This window comes from Microcaecilia unicolor, chromosome 14 (assembly GCF_901765095.1).
Source record: "Microcaecilia unicolor chromosome 14, aMicUni1.1, whole genome shotgun sequence".
NCBI classification, from domain to species: Eukaryota; Metazoa; Chordata; class Amphibia; order Gymnophiona; family Siphonopidae; genus Microcaecilia; species Microcaecilia unicolor.
In genome coordinates, this window is record NC_044044.1 from 8,910,182 (window position 1) to 8,930,243 (window position 20,062).

General features: G+C 45.4%; 1 protein-coding gene across 3 annotated transcripts in view; it reads right to left on the bottom strand.

The window, feature by feature from the left end:
• Positions 1-669: 669 nt before the first annotated feature.
• The window catches only part of CHRNE (cholinergic receptor nicotinic epsilon subunit), a 47,074-nt gene continuing 27,681 nt past the window's right edge, over positions 670-20,062 (bottom strand). For 2 of the 3 annotated variants that reach the window (XM_030187964.1, XM_030187962.1), the window contains 4 exons: positions 8,676-8,790; positions 8,358-8,565; positions 1,664-1,812; positions 670-991 (listed from right to left, as the gene is read on the bottom strand). In XM_030187964.1, coding sequence (XP_030043824.1) covers positions 824-991; positions 1,664-1,812; positions 8,358-8,565; positions 8,676-8,790 — 640 coding nt within the window. In that variant the 3' untranslated portion in view covers positions 670-823. The remainder of the gene's footprint in view (positions 992-1,663; positions 1,813-8,357; positions 8,566-8,675; positions 8,791-20,062) is intronic. The other variant, XM_030187963.1, reaches the window with a different exon arrangement.

Sequence of the window (20,062 nt, forward strand, 5' to 3'; positions counted from 1 at the left end):
ATGACGGCAGAGAAAAACCTGTACAGTTCATCCAGTCTGCCAAACAAGATAAACTCATATGTGCTACTTTATATGTATACCTGACCTTGATTTGTATTTGGTATTTTTATTTATTTATTTGTAACATTTGTATCCCACATTTTCCCACCTTTTTGCAGGCTCAATGTGGCTTACATAGTACCGTAAAGGCATTTGCCAATTCCGGTAGTGAAACAAATACATGATGATATTGTGATTGAATAAAGGTACATGTGTTTCTGGTACAATGGGGATAGAGGAGAGGAAAGGATATATAGTGTCCATTACTAGCTTTGGTTTTGCTGTGTTGAGGAGTGTAAGTGTTTATGTTGGGTCAGTGGGTTTTGAACAGGTTGGTTTTTAGTGCTTTCCTGAAGTTTAGGTGGTCGTAGGTTGTTTTCACAGCTTTTAGCAATGCGCTCCATAGTTGTGTGCTTATACAGGAGAAGGTGGATGCATAGGTTGCTTTGTATTTAAGTCCTTTGCAGTTTGGGTAGTGAAGGTTTAGGTACGTTCGAGATGATCTGGTTACGTTTCAGAGTGGTAGGTCTATGAGGTCTGTCATGTATCCTGGGACTTGGCCGTAGATAATTTCGTGGACCAGAGTGCAGATTTTGAAGGTAATGCATTCTTTGATTGGAAGCCAGTGCAGTTTTTCTCTGAGGGGTTTGGCACTATCGAATCGCGATTTACCAAATATCAGTCTGGCTGCTGTGTTTTGAGCAGATACAAATATCGTAATTTGAAGCTGATGCTTGAGTTGGCGAGGAGTCAGATTCTTACCCTTCCCAAGACTGAATGGGTCTCATTCTGGTAAGTAGCGCTTGCTATCCCCAGGGAAGGGGTACTCAGGCACTGTGTTGAAATGTCCATTGAGAAAGATGGCAAGAGTCCCAATGGTGAACAGCAAGAGGGCAGCCCAGAAACAGATCTTATCGATGACTTTCCCAATCAGTTTCCAGTTCAGCATTTCCTGAGGAAGGGAAGAACAGACTCTGTGACTGTTAGACCCCTACACAAGCTGTAGCAAATGGACTTCCTGCCCTGCAATATACTCTGCTAATCCACTATTAAGATCTCTCTGCCCCCAGCACTGAGACCCTCCTGCCTGCCCCTCCCTCCTCAATCTATTAGATTAAAACAGGTTTGGACAATTTTCTGGAGGAAATTCTAGTTTTATTTACATGTGATATACCACCTATAGGGGGTCCAGCCAAGCTGTTTACAAAGTTTGGTAAATACAGGTAGACTTGGGAAAACCACTGCATATATCCTTGGGAATTAGCAACAAGGAATGCATCTAGTCTTTGGGATTGGTTGGGTATATCCTGATGATTTGGAATGGCCACTGTTGAAGATAGGATGCTGGGCTTAATGGATATTTGCTGTCATCCATCATCGTACATTTTATGTTCTTAAATACACCTTATTTCTGTACTATCACATTCCATCATTCAGTTCCCAAAGACAACAATTTTAAGCCTCTTTCCTTTTCCCAGTATCAGATGGACGTTACATACTTTGTTCTCCTTCTCATTTATTTCTAATAATTTATATACTGCTTTCCTACTACTACTACTACTACTTCCTGGTGACCAATCATCCTAAGCAGTCTCCAACAGTTGAAACATACAATAATACATACAGCATCCACACTGTTCTGTTCTTTAGTGCTTTCAGCAATGAAGTTGCAAGCCTCCACGCATTCCTTGATGGCCGGTGCACATAGTGCCAGGTTCTTATAAAGGGTGGTGGTGATCTCCATATCGGTGCCATCCACATCGGTGCCATCCACTGGTCAGAAAATAGGAAGAACAAATGATTAGACCAAAGGATACGTCCCTGAGCTGCTGTGCTGGATAGGGGAAAGGAATCTATAAGGTAGACGTCTTAGCAGAAACAGAAGATGTTGGCAGAAAAGGACCCCCCCCCCCCCCCCACCTTTGTCTACTCAGTCTGCCCATTTGATCTGCCTACTCTGCTGTCTGGTTCGAATAACCTGTATTAGGAGTCTTCCATATGTCCACCCCCTTCTCAGCAGACCTGGGCAATGCTGGCCCTATACATGAGCAACTGTGTTGTTTCTACATGGACCCAGCTTTTGGACCTGTACTGACCTGAATACATATGCTAATGAGGTTCCACAAGGACTCTCTGCACATGGTCCTTTGACCTCACAGGCTGATCTATTCCTTGAAAGCCTCTACCCTGTGACATGGAGGGCAGAGTTTGCAACAATCAACCATTTGAGCCAGAAGAAAAGTGGAGACATTGTCCTGGGTGGTCTGGAAGGAGGGTAAAGACAAGCTCATACAGATTAAGAAGGGGAGGAGACAGTGGGAACTGAACTGACCCAAATAAGGCAGAGGAAGCAGCAGCAAGTGGTCTAGGGCAGTGTTTCCCAAGCCGGTCCTGGAGTACCCTCTTGCCAGTCAGGTTTTCATCATATCCACAATGCATATGCATGAGATTGATTTGGGTACATTGCCTCCATCTTATGCAAATCTCTTCCTGCATGTTCATTGAGGATATCCTGAAAACCTGACTGGCATGGGGATACACCAGGACCAACATGGTCTAGGGCAGGCATTACGTTAAATGTTTATTTGATATGTCATATATTTCAGCAAATCTGTGCTGTTTATGGTTAATAAAATTAATCAAAATTAGGGGGTAGACAAATCTGACAACATGACATTTAGATTATTGAGGAAAAAAAAAAAGAAAACCTAAGGGTGGGAGGGGTGAACAGAGTACTAAACCCGAGGTCATAAGCCAGAATGCCGACGAGCGGAGCAAAAAGAATCCCAAGCAAAACAAAAAAGGAAGGCCATTAGGTCATGTTAGTAGAGTATGCAAGTCTCAAATAGTATGTTTTCAGAGATGTTACATGGTAACACAGTAGATGATGGCAGAGAAAGACCTGTACGGTCCATCCAGTCTGCCCAGCAAGATAAACACATATGTGCTACTTTATGTGTATACCTGACCTTGATTTGTATCTGCCATTTTCAGGGCACAGAGTGTAGAAGTCTGCCCAGCACTAGCCCTGCCTCACATCGCTGGTGCTGCCACCCAATCTCCGCTAAGCTTCTGAGGATCAATTCCTTCTGAACAGGATTCCTTTATGTTTATCCCACACATTTTTGAATTCCATTACCATTTTCATCTCCACCACCTCCCGCGGGTGTTAAGATTAGAAAAATCATTTAAGATGTTTTTTGTCCAGAGGCGGACTGTAGAAACTGTTTTAAGCCTGTAAAATGTATTGGATATTTTCCTGCCTTAATTATGTCCTGAAGTGTATTTCTCCTATTTGGCCAGCAGGTGGTATTTCTTTGCTGTAAAGCTGTTACAGGGAACTGAATGTTCTTTTTCTTTAACACACGCAGGGAGCAAGCAGCAGGATACTTTTAAATCTTGTTGACTGGGCTCTGATTGGCCCAGGAGCTCTTTTCCTTTAGAGTGTACTGGTTTTGCCTTCAGTCTTAGCCAGGGAGAAAAGAGAGACAGATCTCTTTACTGAGGCTCTGTGCATAGTTATATATTCTGATCTTTCCAGGTACTGTTTAGACAGTATACCAATGTTTAGTTAGTGTTATAATTGATCCATATTTCCGTTACCTGTTATTGTTTGCTGATTGCACATTTTTTGTTCACTGTTCAATATATTTTTTAAGACAATAAACAATTGTTTATTGCCTCTGCCTGTCTGCACTGATAAAGAATCCTGGTGGTTTGTGTGTTGGATATGTGAGTGCTTTCTGGGAACTGTGGGACCACTGGGAGTGTGGCCCCCAGTAACCTAGGGGAAAATTTGAGAGCGGGAGGCTTGCCCAGACACAGTAGGAACCCAGTCTGTGGGAGGAGAGTGCTAGCATAGAGCACAAGTGGCAGGTACAGGCGGACCTGAGCTATGCTGGGGATAGACCCTCTAAGTGGCCGCAAGAGTAGCCCAGGAGGGTGGCTAGGTGTTTTGTGACAGTGATGATCCTTGAGAGGACCTTAGAGGTCTCAAATGTGTGTAAGGGGCTAGCTTTTTCTTTAAACACTCTGGCCCATTTTATCTTGGGACCTTGAAAATCAAACACAGAGTGTTAAATTTAGCCCTGTAAGATACTGGTAGCCAGTGTAGGTCTTGCAGGAAGGTGGTGATGTGGTCACACCACTTGCAGCCTTCTATCGGTCGTGCTGCAGCACTCTGAATTAGCTGGAGCTGGTACAAACTCTTTTTGGTTTGACCAGTGTACAGGGCATTACTGTATATACAATATATACTGCTTCAAATCTTAGTAAAGATTTCTGAGACCAGCACTGTTGTTTGATAAATTTCATTTGTCGCAATCATCACCAAAGGGTTTAAAGCCATTTCTTAAAAAGGCTGTTCTAGTAGGTAAGAAAGTCATCCTTCATTTGTGGATAACCACTGATTATCCAGTGCTTTCCAATTGGCGTTCCAGGATGATTTTTCTTTGTTCCTTGGAAAGCAGGGGTGTGGGTGATTTAGCCTCGTCTAAAGGTGATGATTTTTGTCGTATTTGGTCCCCGTTTTGGGATTCCCTGATGGCAATGGCGTGAAGCAGAGTCTTAAACTCTTAGTGTCTGGCATGGCATGGCACAGGAGCGGGGGGGGGGGGGGGGGGGGGGGGGAGGAAGGGAGTGGGAGGCATTAGGTTGTGTGTATAAGAAGGACCGTCCTTAGGGGTGATTTCCTTACTATTTGTAGGGGTAGGATTTCATAAAATGAGACATCTGGGAATGTATTTGTACATTTTTTAATTCGGCTAATTTACTTCAAGCTAGATGTGACTGGTTTTAATGATATTCACTGAGTCATTTTTACTGGTCCGAGAGAGGGTGAAAGTAAAAGAAAGGGAGGGGAGGATAGGGGGTGGGATTGTTTGGGGGATTAAAACAAAAATGTGTTGATGATGGTTGAAGTTCTTTGGCATTTGTCAAATGTATCACGATACTGACTATTTGGAGTACTAAGATGACGGATGTTGTTAAGGTATTTTGTTATTAATAAAAAGATTGAAACATAAATATGTCTACACTGACTTTCTGAGGAAATGCAAAACGCTGCCAGTCAGTTTCTTCGTCTGAGCTTGCTCAGTATAATTCAGATGTGATGTACATTTGCCTACTTTGTGACTTCTACATACTGTATTGAGTACTGTATATGTTAAGAGCTCCTAGCTATTGTTGTCCCTCTCTCACCCAAGACATAGACATCACATGAACAATACTGGTGCCAGTAGGGCTCCCACGCCTGTTGGTCAGCATTTTACAGGACCAGGACACTGTACTAGTGACTTCACAGTGAGAATCCTGAAAGGTAACTTTAGAACCATACTAGAACGTAAGACCTTTGAAGTCAGAATGATTGAATATTTTAACACCCAACAGAAAGGACTTAACAAGGATCTGGGGTTCCTAGCCCATTATAAACCATAAAGCTGTATTTCTCTCCACCCCTCACCTATCCACACCCATCCTGTTAGAATATCAATGATATGCTTTGATGTCCCCATGCATACCTCCTACCCACCCCCATCCTCCCACCCTGTCAGACTGTCATAGTAATGCTTGAAGGTTTTCACTTATATACACTGTCAGCTAGCACATTTGCTTATTTCCGATCTGACGAAGGGCAACCTTCGAAAGCTAATCAAGAAATGTATTAAGTTATGTCCAATAAAAAGGTATCATCTTATTTTCTTTTCCATGTTTTATTTTGTTTGATTTCTATTGATAACCTTAAGAGTGGACTAACATGGCTACCACACTCCTCACCCAAGTTGCAAATTAATATTTCCTTCTAAATTCCCTGGTCTATCCTGGGGAGTATTTGTATGGTATAGTTCTTAAATGGTTCTGGGGATTTTCATGGGCCCTTTATGTGAAAAATTCTTAATTGAGAGAAAAATTAATTTATATTTTGTGAGCTGATCTACTCACTCTAGAAGACGTGGAGGGGCATAATCGAACGAAAACGTCTATCTCCATGGACGTTTATCTCCGAGAACGGGTCCGTGAAGGGGCGGACCGAACCGTATTTTCGAAAAAAATAGACGTCCATGTTTTATTCGACAATTTGTGAGCTGGGCGTTTTTGTTTTTCAGTGATAATGGAAAATGAAAGCGCCCAGCTCAAAAACGAATAAATCCAAGGCATTTGTTCGTGGGAGGGGCCAGGATTCGTAGTGCACTGGTCCCCCTCACATGCCAGGACACCAACCGGGCACCCTAGGGGGCACTTTTACAAAAAAAAAAGGTAAAAGAGCTTCCCTTGGGTGTTGAGCCCCCCAAATCCCCCTCAAAACCCACCGCCCACAAGTCTACACCATTACTATAGCCCTAAGGGGTGAAGGGGGGCACCTACATGTGGGTACAGTGGGTTTGGGGGGCGGTGTGGAGGGCTCCCATTTACCAGCACAAGTGTAACAGGTGGGGGGGGGATGGGCCTGGGTCTACCTGCCTGACGTCCACTGCACCCCCTAATAACTGCTCCAGTGACCTGCATACTGCTGCCAGGGAGGAGGTGGGTATGACATTTGAGGGTGAACATAAAAAGTTGTGAAGCGGCATATTTTTGTGGTGGGAGGGGGTTTGTGACCACTGGGGGAGTCAGGGGAGGTCATCCCCGACTCCCTCCAGTGGTCATCTGGTCATTTAGGGCACTTTTTGGGGCCCTATTCGTGGAAAAACAGGGTCCAGGAAAAGTGCCCTAAATTCTCGCTAAAAACGCATATTTTTTTCCATTATCGGCGAAAGGCGCCTATCTCTGATCGGCCGATAACCACGCCCCAGTTCCGCCTTCATCATGCCTTTGACACGCCCCCATCAACTTTGTCCGCATCCGCGACGGAGTGCAGTTGAAAACGTCCAAATTCGGCTTTCGATTATACCGCTTTATTCGTTTTTGTGAGATAAACGTCTATCTCCCGATTTGGGTCGCAATATAGGCGTTTTCTTTTTCAATTATAAGCTGGATAGAGGCATATTTTTAAAGCACTTAGACTTACAAGTCTAAGTGCTTCGAAAATGAGCCCCATTGTCAACTGAATGAAATTCACAATATATGAAAGTGTCATACCATGAAAACTTTTGAATGGAAAAATCGAAAGCTTGAATAAAATCTGGGCTTTAATGAGCAGGCCAATGCAGGTGGATTAAAAAACGGGTAAGCCTTCTCCCAACATCATCCTCCTAATACCAATTGTCCAGAAACATTTTGTAAGATCTGCAGCTGCTTCAATAACCACATAGACAACTACAGATAACAAATATTACGGTAGTCAACTGCCTTAATGGTAAGATCATAGACTAAACTACCTGCTGCAGATTATTTGTGAGAAGTTGGGATCTAATTTGTCTGGTTTCTTTGGCCCAGGTTCCATCAGATGAAGTCACCTGTTTCTGAGAACTATATGTCCTCTGAGAAAGAACAGAGTGTTGGGGTCTAGCTTAGGGAGGGAGAAGAAATGGGAACATGCTGATGTCCAACTTGGATAGGGTTGACAACTTTTAAAACGAGAAAAGCAGTCTTAATCTTCATCTTTAATACATTTATAAACCACACCCCAATCTCTCTTCCCCCATGGAACTGTCCTTGTTGAAACAGGGGCCTGTCCAAGGCTTCACTGTGGCAGCAGCTGCCATAGCAAGCATACACTGTTGAGGAGCACAGGCTAGAGATTGAGCCCTACCCCTTCTTGACTTCCCAATAGGAAGCAAGGCCTGCAAACAAAGCATATGCTGACTCAGTTGTGACCCATGTGCCATTATAATGCACTGCTGCTGCTGCCAGCAGTAACCCTTCTTCTACAAAGAAGAGTTCACATGGCATGGGAAATGGTGGGGGTGAGGGAGAGCCTATTGATCTGAAGGCCGGCAGTTAGCAGAAAACTAGCACATGCATTAGAAGGTTCTGCTGAACACTGGGCCTCAATTCAAGAAAACTTGCCAGGGTGACCAAGAACTAGCCTGGTGGCAACCCTAAACTGGCAAGGGGAAGAGTGCTTTGAAGGGAAAAGTATGGATTCCGAAACACTCAGCAAGAAGTCATCCTGATGTTCCAAATAAGACAAAAAGAAACAGAAACCCAGAGCACACTGGAATGGAGGTGTGGAGGCTCATTTTCTATGTAACTTTGTAAGTCTATGTACTTTAAAAATTAGCACCTACGTGAACAGGAATGGGGCTATTGCTAGCATGGATGTTTCCTTTATAGAAGTGCAGATGGAATGGGGAACACTTGGCTATTCTTAGTGTGTAGTTCAAAGGGGAATAACTCACCATATCTGGGATCTAGGAAGTAGTACTAGAGCATCTCACCATACTTATCTGAAAAAGCACTGTTTAGCCCGTATCTGCATTTCAGCCACTCAAACATGAGCTCGCTTCTTGGTTTCTTCAGGATATATTCCTCAGCTTTCAGCATGATTCCAAAAGAGCTCCGTCTCCTCGGCTGTGAAATATCACAGGGGTCATCAGAGGGCTGCAGATGCATTCCCAAGTACACAGGGAGGACTTCAAGAAACACCTATGGCAGAAAGAAGGCCAGACAAGGGACTATTGCAAACTTCTGACACATTATAGGAGCTACAGCTTAGCACCAGGCTCTGGTGACCCTTCCTGTCTTCTCCCTCTTACATGTTTGATCTTTCGTGACATGCTGTGGGAGGTTGGTGTCCTCAGGGAGACGTTCAGGACCACAACGCAGTTCAGGACAACCAGGGTGGACATTGTCATGACAAAGATTAGATACCTGAAAACCAAAAGCAAAAAGGAGTTGGCACAGAAAGTAGGTGAGGCTTCCTCCAGCACAGTCTGTGATTACTGCTAAGGGGAGCTCTTTAACTTCTGAATTCAGCCTTGTGGCTTTAAGTCATAAGAGATGGACTGAACCAATCCCAATTTTACTCCTAGTGCATCTGTAATTCCAATAAATTCCACAGGCTGTTTATCTTGAATTGACCTCTTCCTACCTGAGGACGTTTTGTCTTTGATTCCCTCCATTGAGGATATGACAAAATCACACAAAGTATTCTGTTGTGGTTGTTTTTTAAAATTTTAAATAACAGCTTAATAAAACAATTTTACATATTGCAAATGTGTTTGACCAATCCAGGCAGCAGGTCTCCATCCTGCCTCCCATACCAGAACTGACCATGTGCAGGGGGCTGTCTCGGTGGGGGGGTGGGGGGGGGGTAGCGGGTGGAGAGGAAATGCGGCGGGCGGATGGAGAGGAAATGCAGCGGCGGCAGGCGGGGGGTGGTAGCGAGTGGGGAGGAAATGCGAGGCTTGTGCCCACCCAGTCCACCTCCAGGCCCATCTAAAAATTGAACTCTGGCTACGCTACTGGTGGACTCTCTCCTGGATTCTATAAAGGCCACCCAAAATTGGGCGCAGATCCCAGATCAGAGCCCAAAATAATTAGTTAATTAGTTAGTTGAGCTAACGAGCACTTAATTGGCACTAATTATGATTTGGGTGCCAATCTGGCTACACGCTATTCTGTAACAATGGACACCTAAACTGGATCATGATCAATGCAAAAGGGACATGGCCACGGCATGGGCAGGTCAGGGGTGTTCATAAAAGATGTGCGCAGTATTAACAGAATAGCGGGAATCTGCGCCCAACTTGTGTACCAGGATTTACACCGGATTTCAGCTAGCGTAAGTCCTCCCACCCAAAGTTGAGCGTCAAATGCAGTGCTCAATGCTATTCTATGAAAAGCGCTCATCTCGAAGCTCCCTTTATAGAACAGTGTTGAGTGCCAAATATTCGCTGCTATTTATAGATTCTGCCCCTCTGTGCAATCTCCAGTCATTTAGTTCTTTGCCTTGGTCATCATCCAAGTATGCTTGAATTGTGTCAGTGTTTTGGTTTCCTCCACCTCTGATGGGAAGGTGTTCCAGGCATCTATCATCTTCTCAATAAAGAAGGATTTCTTACTCTGAGCTTCCCATCCTTCAACTTCATATGATGACACCTTATCTTTGAGCTTTTAGTTCATTGAAATAGCATCTTTCCAGTACTTTACTGAATCCTGCTAGATATTTAAGTGTTTTTATTGTCCCCCTCCCAATTCTTTAGTCAGAATACTTCAAAATCCCAAGTTCAAGTAATAAAAACACTTCACTCCAGCGCAGCATTCCAGAACCCTGCCCCATACTCCAATCTGGCACACTACACTTTCCACCCTGTATCCCGATGACTGACATGATTCATTTTAGTCTTGTGTACAATGACCTAGACCCAGGGGTGGACTTTATGGGACAATAGGCCAGTGCCCAAAGGCCCACGGCAGTAGGGGCCCACTCTCCCCTAGCCTCCATTTAGTTTAATCACTTTTGTTAGGTAGTTAGGGGTCCTTGACCCTTATTGCCCAAGGATCCAGATCACTGTCAGTCCGCCCCTGCCTAGACCCTACACCCCAGTGACTAACACTGCAACATACCATGCACTAGACTGCAAACCCTGTATCCTATACTCTAGTTCAGTGTACCACAATCCCCATACTATATCCCAGTAATCAATAGAAACACATCCTAATCCAGCACATACAACCCGTTACTCATTCTGGTGCATCATAGAATCATTCCTGCAGGCCAATAGCAATAAACAGAGTAACACACTACAACCCCAGCTTAGAAGGCTGCTAAGAGACAGAACCAGGCCCGGAGCAGAGCAACTGCCGCCACTGCCGTACCCCTCCGGGCCACAGCCGCCACCACACCCCTCAGGCCGCCACCACACCCCTCAGGCCGCCACTGCCCCATGCCTCCTCCACTCAAGTCATCACCACCACCACCCTGCCCCTTACCTTCCTGTGTCTGCTCCACCCTCGCTCTGCCACTCTCCTGCTCCTGTGTGCCGGGATCAGGGGTTTTGTGTTAACGCAATCACCTGGGTCCCAACACACACGAGCAGCAAAGAGACAGACCCCAGCACCGGGGACCCCCTTGGAGGCTGGGCTCAGGGAATCCTGCTTCACCCCCCGCCCTCCCCGGAGGCCCTGCAACTTAGGGTTGCAAACTCATTAAAATATTTTTTCATTGACAATCCTCCAGATTTTACCATTGCCATTTTTTTTCAGAGCTGGACTTACTATACCAAGATTTTCTACTTTATGCACAGAGATACAGCTCTCAATTCCCAAGTAGTAGAGTCTCACAAAGTCTGAACCGACAGCACCAGAGGCACAGTCTTATTACTCACGGCATTTTTATTAATATTAAGGAGGGAATTCTATCCTATCCTATGTAGTTACCAGCATAGGAGCCAAAATTATTGGGGGTGCTAAGCCCAATGGAAATAACTCCTCCCTGGACACATACAAGGAATTCTCTCAATATTGGGGGTGCTCAAGCATTTTCTATCGAAAAAGGTGTTGGTACTCAAATGCCAGGCCACCCTTCAGGGATGGGGTGATCACTGAGGGACCCACCCCACAATAGCCAGGCCCCCTGCAACCAGTCACAGAATCTATGACAAGGCAGAATTGGTGTGTAGAGCCTGAGCTCTTTCATTACAACTTGGGGACCATGGGTCAATTTTAGCAGACAATGGAAAAGATGCTGGTACTCAGTACCCCCTCAAAAAAAGCCCTAGTTCTTACAGACCACTAAGTTCCAATTCAGATTCTAAGTGAGGTACAATAAGAATAACCCTGTAGTCCAGGGGAATTACACCAAATGTACACATACATGGAGGGGCATAATCAAACGGGGCCGGCCATCTCTAAGGCCGGCCTTGTAAAGCGGCATACCCGACCGCATTATCAAAACAAGATGGCTGGCCATCTTTCGTTTTGATAATACGGTCGGGGCCGGCGAAATCTCAACATTTGGGCCGGCCTTAGAGATCGCCGGCGTTAGAGATCACCGCCATTGGTTTTTGCTGATAATGGAAACTAATGGCGGCCATCTGAAACCTGGCCAAATCCAAGCCATTTGGTCGTGGGAGGAGCCAGCATTTGTAGTGCACTGGTCCCCCTCACATGCCAGGACACCAACCAGGCACCCTATGGGGCACTGCAGTGGACTTCACAAATTGCTCCCAGGTGCATAGCTCCCTTACCTTGGGTGCTGAGCCCTCCAAACTCCACTACCCACAACTGTACAACACTACCATAGCCCTTAAAGGGTAAAGGGGGGCACCTACATGTGGGTACTGTGGGTTTCGGGTGGGTTTTGGAGGGCTCCCATTTACCATCACAAGTGTAACAGGTAGGGGGGGATGGGCCTGGGTCTGCCTGCCTGAAGTGCACTGCAGTACCCACTAAAAACTGCTCCAGGGACCTGCATACTGCTGTGATGGAATAGATCCTAAGGAGCTTAGCCGAGATTGGGTGGCACAGCCGGTGGCGGGAGGCGGGAATGGTGCTGGGCAGACTTATACGGTCTGTGCCAGAGCCGGTGGTGGGAGGCGGGACTGGTGGTTGGGAGGCGGGGATAGTGCTGGGCAGACTTATACGGTCTGTGCCCTGAAAAGGACAGGTACAAATCAAGGTAAGGTATACACAAAAAGTAGCACATATGAGTTTATCTTGTTGGGCAGACTGGATGGACCGTGCAGGTCTTTTTCTGCCGTCATCTACTATGTTACTATGTTACTATGAGGCATATTTTCAAAGCACTTTGGGAGGCTAAGTTCCATAGGTTTCTATGGAACTTTGGGAGGCTAAGTGCTTTGAAAATGAGCCTGTATGTGATGGAGCTGGGTATGACATTTGAGGCTGGCATAGAGTCTGGCACAAAAATGTTTATTTTTGGGGGGGTGGGAGGGGGTTGGTGACCACTGGGGGAGTAAGGGGAGGTGATCCCCAATTTCCTCCGGTGGTGATCTGGTCAGTTGGGGCACTTTTTTGAGGCTTGGTCCTAAAAATAAATTGACCAAGCAGGGGCGTATCTGAACCAACGGTAGTGGGGGCCAGAGCCGAGGTGAGAAGGCACATTATCGTCCAAAGCCGGCCATCTTGTAGCCACGCCCCCATCCCGCCTTCGGTACCCTGCTGACACGGCCCCCTTTAACTTTGGCCGGCCCTGCGACGGAAAGCAGTTGAAGCCAGCCAAAATCGGCTTTCTATTATACAGATTTGGCCGGGTTCAGGAGAAGGCCGGCCATCTCCCGATTTGTGTCGGAAGATGGTCAGCCTTCTCCTTCGAAAATAAGCAGGATAGTAACCTAAGAGATAAATTGGTACACATGTATCACTACCCATCTGTGAAGAGATGAGTTTGTGACTCTGGGCAAGTCACTTAACCCTCCATTGCCCCTGGTACAAAATAAGTACCTGAATATATGTAAACCGCTTTGAATAAAGTTGCAAAAACCTCAGAAAGGCGGTATATCAAATCCCATTTCCCTTTGCTATGCCTCCGCTGACACACACATACCTCCCCCCCCACCCCAGGGACCTGCATACCACTGCGATGGACAGGGCCGTGCTAACCCGGTAAGCGAGGTAAGCATGGCAGGGGGGCGCTTCCCTCTGGGGGGCGCCGCCGCACCATGCTCACCTCGCTCGCCCTCCCCCAACATCCCTTTTCTTTTTTTTTCTTTTTAAATTTACCTCCGTGGTGGCGGTTCCGGCAGCGCAGCATCAGGGAAGGAGGCGGCGCTCCCGACGTCTCTAGCCTTCCCTTCACTGTGTTCCGCCTTCTTCTGACATCAAGGATGACGTCAGAAGAAGGCGGAACACAGCGAAGGGAAGGCTAGACGTCGGGAGCGCCGCCTCTTTCCCTGACGCTGCGCTGCCGGAACCGCCGCCACGGAGGTAAATTTAAAAAGAAAAAAAAAAGAAAAGGGATGTTGGGGGAAGAGAAGAGGGTGGGCAGTTGAACAATGGGAGCGGGAGGGCAGGGGAGAAACGACAGCAAAGATGCGAAGGGGGGGCATGGATGCGAAGGGGGGGGGGGAGAAGAGGGCGGGCCAGGCTGGGACATGGGAGAGAGAGGAGCATGGATGCGAGGTGGGGTCATGGAAGGGAGAGAGGGGAATTGCTGGAAAAGGATGAATGGAGGGGGAAGGGGACAGAGGAGCATGGATGGGCATGGATTGGGAGGGCAGGGCTCAGGGAGAGAGGGGAATTGCTGGAAAGGGATGAATGGAGGGGGCAGGGGACAGAGGAGCATGGATGGGCATGGGTTGGGAGGGCAGGGCTCAGGGAGAGAGGGGAATTGCTGGAAAGGGATGAATGGAGGGGGCAGGGGACAGAGGAGCATGGATGGGCATGGATTGGGAGGGCAGGGCTCAGGGAGAGAGGAGAAATTGCTGGACATAGAGGGGAGGGAAGAGAGATGAAGGAGATGAAATGAGGGAAAAGGAAGAGAGGAGAAAAACTGCACATGGATGAAGAAAATAGGCAGAAGCTGAGGACCAGAAATGAAGAAGAAAGGAGGAAAGGAAAGAAATAAATGGAAAGGAAGCCCTGGAAACGGAGTTAAGAGGACAGATAGCAGCAGAATCAGATACTGGGCCAGCATGATCAGAAAAAGAAAGTCACCAGACAACAAAGGTAGAAAAAAATCATTTTATTTTCATTTTAGTGTTTGGAATATGTCCACTTTGAGAATTTACATCTGCTATCTTATTTTGCAATGTATAGCAATTTGTTTCTAAGAATATTGCTGACAATTCCTGTCAGTGTGGCATTTTCACAGGGGGGGGGCGCCGCCGCCGCCAACTGATAGTCTGCAGGGGGAGCGCCAACTGATAGGCTGCAGGGGGGCGCCAGAGACCCTAGGCACGGCCCCGGCGATGGACCCGAGTATAACATTTCAGGCTGGCAAAAAAAGTGTTTTAAGTTGTTTTTTTCAGGGTGGGAGGGGATTAGTGACCACTGGGGGAGTCAGAGGAGGTCATCCCCGATTCCTTACGGTGGTCATCTGGTCAGTTCGGGCACCTTTTTGAGGCTTGGTCGTAAGAAAAAAATGGACCATTATCGCTCGAGGACACCCATTGGTTAGGCATGCCCCAGTCCCGCCTTCGCTACGCCTCCAGGAACTTTGGTCATCCCCATGAAAGGAAGCAGTTGGGGACGCCCAAATTCGGCTTTCGATTATGACGATTTGGGCGACCCTGAGAGAAGGACACCCATCTCCCGATTTGTGTCGAAAGATGGGCGCCCTTCTCTTTCGAAAATAAGCCTGATAGTATACTAGTACATATAATTTGCCTTCAGTTTAGCCTTCAGTTTAGCCGCTGAAACCTTCTGCTCAGTGTGCTGCTGCGGCTAGGAAAGCGAATAGAATGTTGGGTGTTATTAGGAAGGGTATGGAGTCCAGGTGTGCGGATGTTATAATGCCGTTGTATCGCTCCATGGTGCGACCGCACCTGGAGTATTGTGTTCAGTACTGGTCTCCGTATCTCAAAAAAGATATAGTAGAATTGGAAAAGGTACAGCGAAGGGCGACGAAAATGATAGTGGGGATGGGACGACTTTCCTATGAAGAGAGGCTGAGAAGGCTAGGGCTTTTCAGCTTGGAGAAGAGACGGCTGAGGGGAGATATGATAGAAGTGTATAAAATAATGAGTGGAATGGATCGGGTGGATGTGAAGCGACTGTTCACGCTATCCAAAAATACTAGGACTAGAGGGCATGAGTTGAAGCTACAGTGTGGTAAATTTAAAACGAATCGGAGAAAATTTTTCTTCTTACCAACGTGTAATTAGACTCTGGAATTTGTTGCCGGAGAACGTGGTACGGGCGGTTAGCTTGACGGAGTTTAAAAAGGGGTTAGATAGATTCCTAAAGGACAAGTCCATAGACCGCTATTAAATGGACTTGGAAAAATTCCGCATTTTTAGGTATAACTTGTCTGGAATGTTTTTACGTTTAGGGAGCGTGCCAGGTGCCCTTGACCTGGATTGGACACTGTCGGTGACAGGATGCTGGGCTAGATGGACCTTTGGTCTTTCCCAGTATGGCACTACTTATGTACTTATGTACTTATGTACTTATCACAATTGACTTTGTACTACCCATCTTGTTCCCATCTCTATATCTGCACATGGCCCTTTAGCTACATAGTAAGATGTTTCATGGTATTGGCGGAACAGAATTAGCATCACATATCTGTGTTAATCAAATGTTCAAATGACATCGTAGTATATCTGACATCGTAGTATATCTATGTCATTTGAATGTTCTTCTATGCTATTATGTATCATTTATATTGTACTGACACATCATATTTCTGTTATATTGTTCGACGGTGCTACAATGGTGAATAAAATAGACTCTTTAACTCAAGCTCTTGAGAATGTCAAACAAGAATCTTTGGTTCAAAATTCGCAGACGCAAACGGAAATTAAATCTCTTAAAAAGGTTACAGAAACACTGGTAGTTGATAAAATTAAAATGGCCTCAAAATTGGAACAGATAGAGAATTATAACAGACGTTTAAATCTGAGGATACTAAATTTTCCAATAGCTATTGGGATCTCACCATTGGATTTCTTTAAAAAATACTTGAGTGAAGTATTGGCTTATCCTCAATCGGTAATACCACTGATTAATAAAATTTATTACCTCCCTGAAACCAAGCAATCCAAGGTGAACCAAATAGAAAATAACCAAATTCCAGAGCTGAATCTTCAGGATATTTCCGCATTATTGGAGGACTCCCTATCAGAAGTTTCTACTCGAAGGACACTTTTGATATCTTTTGTTTTTGAGCAAGATTTAAACGCATTGATGAAACTTTATTTTAAAAATTCTCAAAAGTTATTTTGTGGACATAAGATATGGATTTTTCCTGATGTGACAAGATCTACACAAGATCGTAGAAAAATTTTTCTTGCATATAGAGAAGAGGTTAAATCTATGGGAGCAAATTTTCTGTTGGCATACCCCTGTAAATGCAGCATAAAATACCTGGGAATTAAATATATGTTTTATGAACCAGATCAGCTTAAAGCGTTTATAGAAAGTAAAAAACTGTCTAGATAGCATATGTAAAGGGAATAAGGAAAAAGAAGATTATGCTGGGTTTTTGGACCAGGCCATATAACTTTTAAAAATGCTTAATTTGATCTTCTCATCTATTTTCTCCACCCCCCATATCAGTTAGTGGTGGTCTAAGAAAGCAATATTTTTTTATTTACCTTTTTATTATTATAAAAGATCTTGTTTGTTTAAAAAAGACTAAATACCAATAATTAGAAATGTTTCATTCTAATCTTTGTAATTCCTGCTGTATTTCCAATTTATGAAGTATGTCTTATAAATTTAAAAATCAATAAAGAAATTAAAAAAAAAAAAAATATTGTTCGACGGTGCTGTTCAATGTGTACGTTTCTGATAGTGTCTCATGTTAGTCCTATTACTAGGTTTCAGGTTACCGTTTCCAAGTTTATTTCACTGATTATATTTATGCTTATATTTGGTAATTGTACTATTGTTATGCTGTTGACCAAATTGTAAGTTTTATGTTAAACCGCACCTGCTGTACGCTGCTTTCAGTGAATCTCTTCATAAAGTTAGTTAATAAATCCTAATAAATAAATACATAAGTAGGATTCTTGCTGTTTCAACGAGAGGATTAGTGCTAATGTTGTATGACATGTTGGTTATTTTATTTATTAGGATTTATTTACCTCCTTTTTGAAGGAATTCACTTAAGGAAGTGTACAGTATATATGGAACGGGTAGACGTGAATCGCTTGTTTACTCTTTCCAAAATACTAGGACTAGGGGGCACGCAATGAAGCTAGAAAATAGTAAATTTAAAATGAATTGGAGAAAATATTTCTTCACTCAACAAGTAATTAAACTCTGGATTTCTTTGCCGGAGAACGTAGTAAAAGCAGTTAGCTTAGCGGGGTTTAAAAAAAAGGTTTGGATAGCTTCCTAAAAGAAAAGTCCACAAGCCATTATTAAAATGGACTTGGGGAAAATCCACTGCTTATTTCTGGGATAAGCAGCATAAAATGTATTGCACTGTTTTGGGATCTTGCCAGGTACTTGTGACCTGGATTGGCCACTGTTGGAAACAGGATGCTGGGCTTAATGGACCTTCGGTCTGTCCTAGTATGGCAATATTTATGTACTTCTGTGTGTATATATATATATATACACCAGGGGCGTAGCTACGGGTGGGCCTGGGTGGGCCCAGGCCCACCCAATCTTGGCTCAGGCCCGCCCAAATGACAACGACTGGAACGGCGACTTTTACCCGAAGTCGCAACGACGAACGGGCAGGCAGCGCTGCGGTAGTAAAAGCAACAAGGAGACTGGTTCAACTCTCCGTCCTCCACTTCCCTCCCTCTGCGTCCTGCCCGAAAGGAAATGACGTCAGAGGAAGGCGGGACGCAGAGGGAGGGAAGTGAAGAACGGAGAGTTGAACCAGTCTCCTTGTTGCTTTTACTACCGCAGCGCTGCCTGCCCGTTCGTCGCTGCGACTTCGGGAGTGGAATGGAACGGAAGTGAGCCAGCGGCCAGCCTATTGCGTCCATTCACTGTAAGTAAAGATCACTGTTTGCACTCCCCCGCGCAGCCGTCGCCGTTCACTTACACAGCAAGGAAACCTGTGAGCTGCTGCATCCACGTTGTCATTCTTTACAGGTGGCTGGGAGATGCTGTGAAGGGGGAGGGGGGAGACGCTGGATAGAAGGGGGAAGGGGATGGACAGAAACAGGATGGGCAGGGGAGACAGGAGAATTGCTGGACAACAGGGATGGATGGAGGGGAAAGGGGAGAGAGGAAATCTGCTGGAGATGGATGGAGGAGAGGGCAGGGGAGAATGGAGAGTTGCTGGACGGAGCGGAGGGCAGGGGAAGGAGGAGAATTGCTGGACATGGATGGATGGAAGGCAAATGGGAGAGAGGAAATTTGCTGGAGATGGATGGCTGGAGGAGAGGGCAGGGGAGAATGGAGAGTTGCTGGACATGGAGCGGAGGGCAGGGGAAAGAAGAAAATTGCTGGACATGAATGGATGGAGCGGAAAGGGGAGAGAGGAAATTTGCTGGAGATGGATGGCTGGAGGAGAGGGCAGGGGAGAATGGAGAGTTGCTGGATATGGAGCGGAGGGCAGGGGAAAGAAGAAAATTGCTGGACATGAATGGATGGAGCGGAAAGGGGAGAGAGGAAATTTGCTGGAGATGGATGGATGGCAGAGAGGGCAGGGGAGAATGGAGAGTTGCTGGACATGGATGGATGAATGGAGGGGGCAGGGGAAAGAGGACATTTGCTAGATAGGGGAGAATGGAGAGTTGCTGGACGAATGGATGGAGGGAGGGGAGAGAAGTCAGGAAGGAGGTGCACATGGATAGAGGGGATAGAAGAGAGGAGAAATGCTGGACATGGATGGAGTGGAGGGCAGGGAAGAGAGGAGAAATGTTGGACTAGGATGGAGGTAAGGAAAGACAAAGGAAGTAGATGCACATGGATGGAGGGGAGTGAGGAGAAATGCTGGATATGGATGGAGCGGAAACTGCTGAGTTTAAGGGCTGGTTTGGAACACGTTGAGGGCAGATACTGATACTCGAGGAAGGATGGGGCAGGGCTACAGATGGTAGACAGGACGCATAAGGACACAGGAGGATGGTGGACATGGTGAGTGAAAAAATATCAAATGTTAAGAAGACACTGCGTAAAACAGAAGACACTGGGACCAAAGCGAATAGATCAGACAACAAAGGTAGAAAAAAGTATTTTATTCAGAATTTATTAACTGGAATATGTCAGCTTTTGGAAATGTGCATCTGTGATATTTTGCATGTAAGTTTAAAGTTTTCTGGTATTGCTGCATGCTGAGTCTGACTTCTTGAGGTAACTTTCCAGTTCAGTATTTTGCCTTCATATTTTTTGATTTCTAGTTCCTTGTGTCATGTCTGTTGTGTCATGTGTTTTTCATGTGTGATCAAGGTGCAGTATTCTGATAGCGTGTAGTATTTGCAGCCCTTTTGTTTTGCTTTTTTTTTCACGAGGTAGTGTATTGGTGTTTTAGAGCCTAGTGTAATTACAGTTCTGCCTTTTCAAGCATAAGGTTGTAGCTCGTCCTGTCCTTGGAATTAGTGCTGTTATG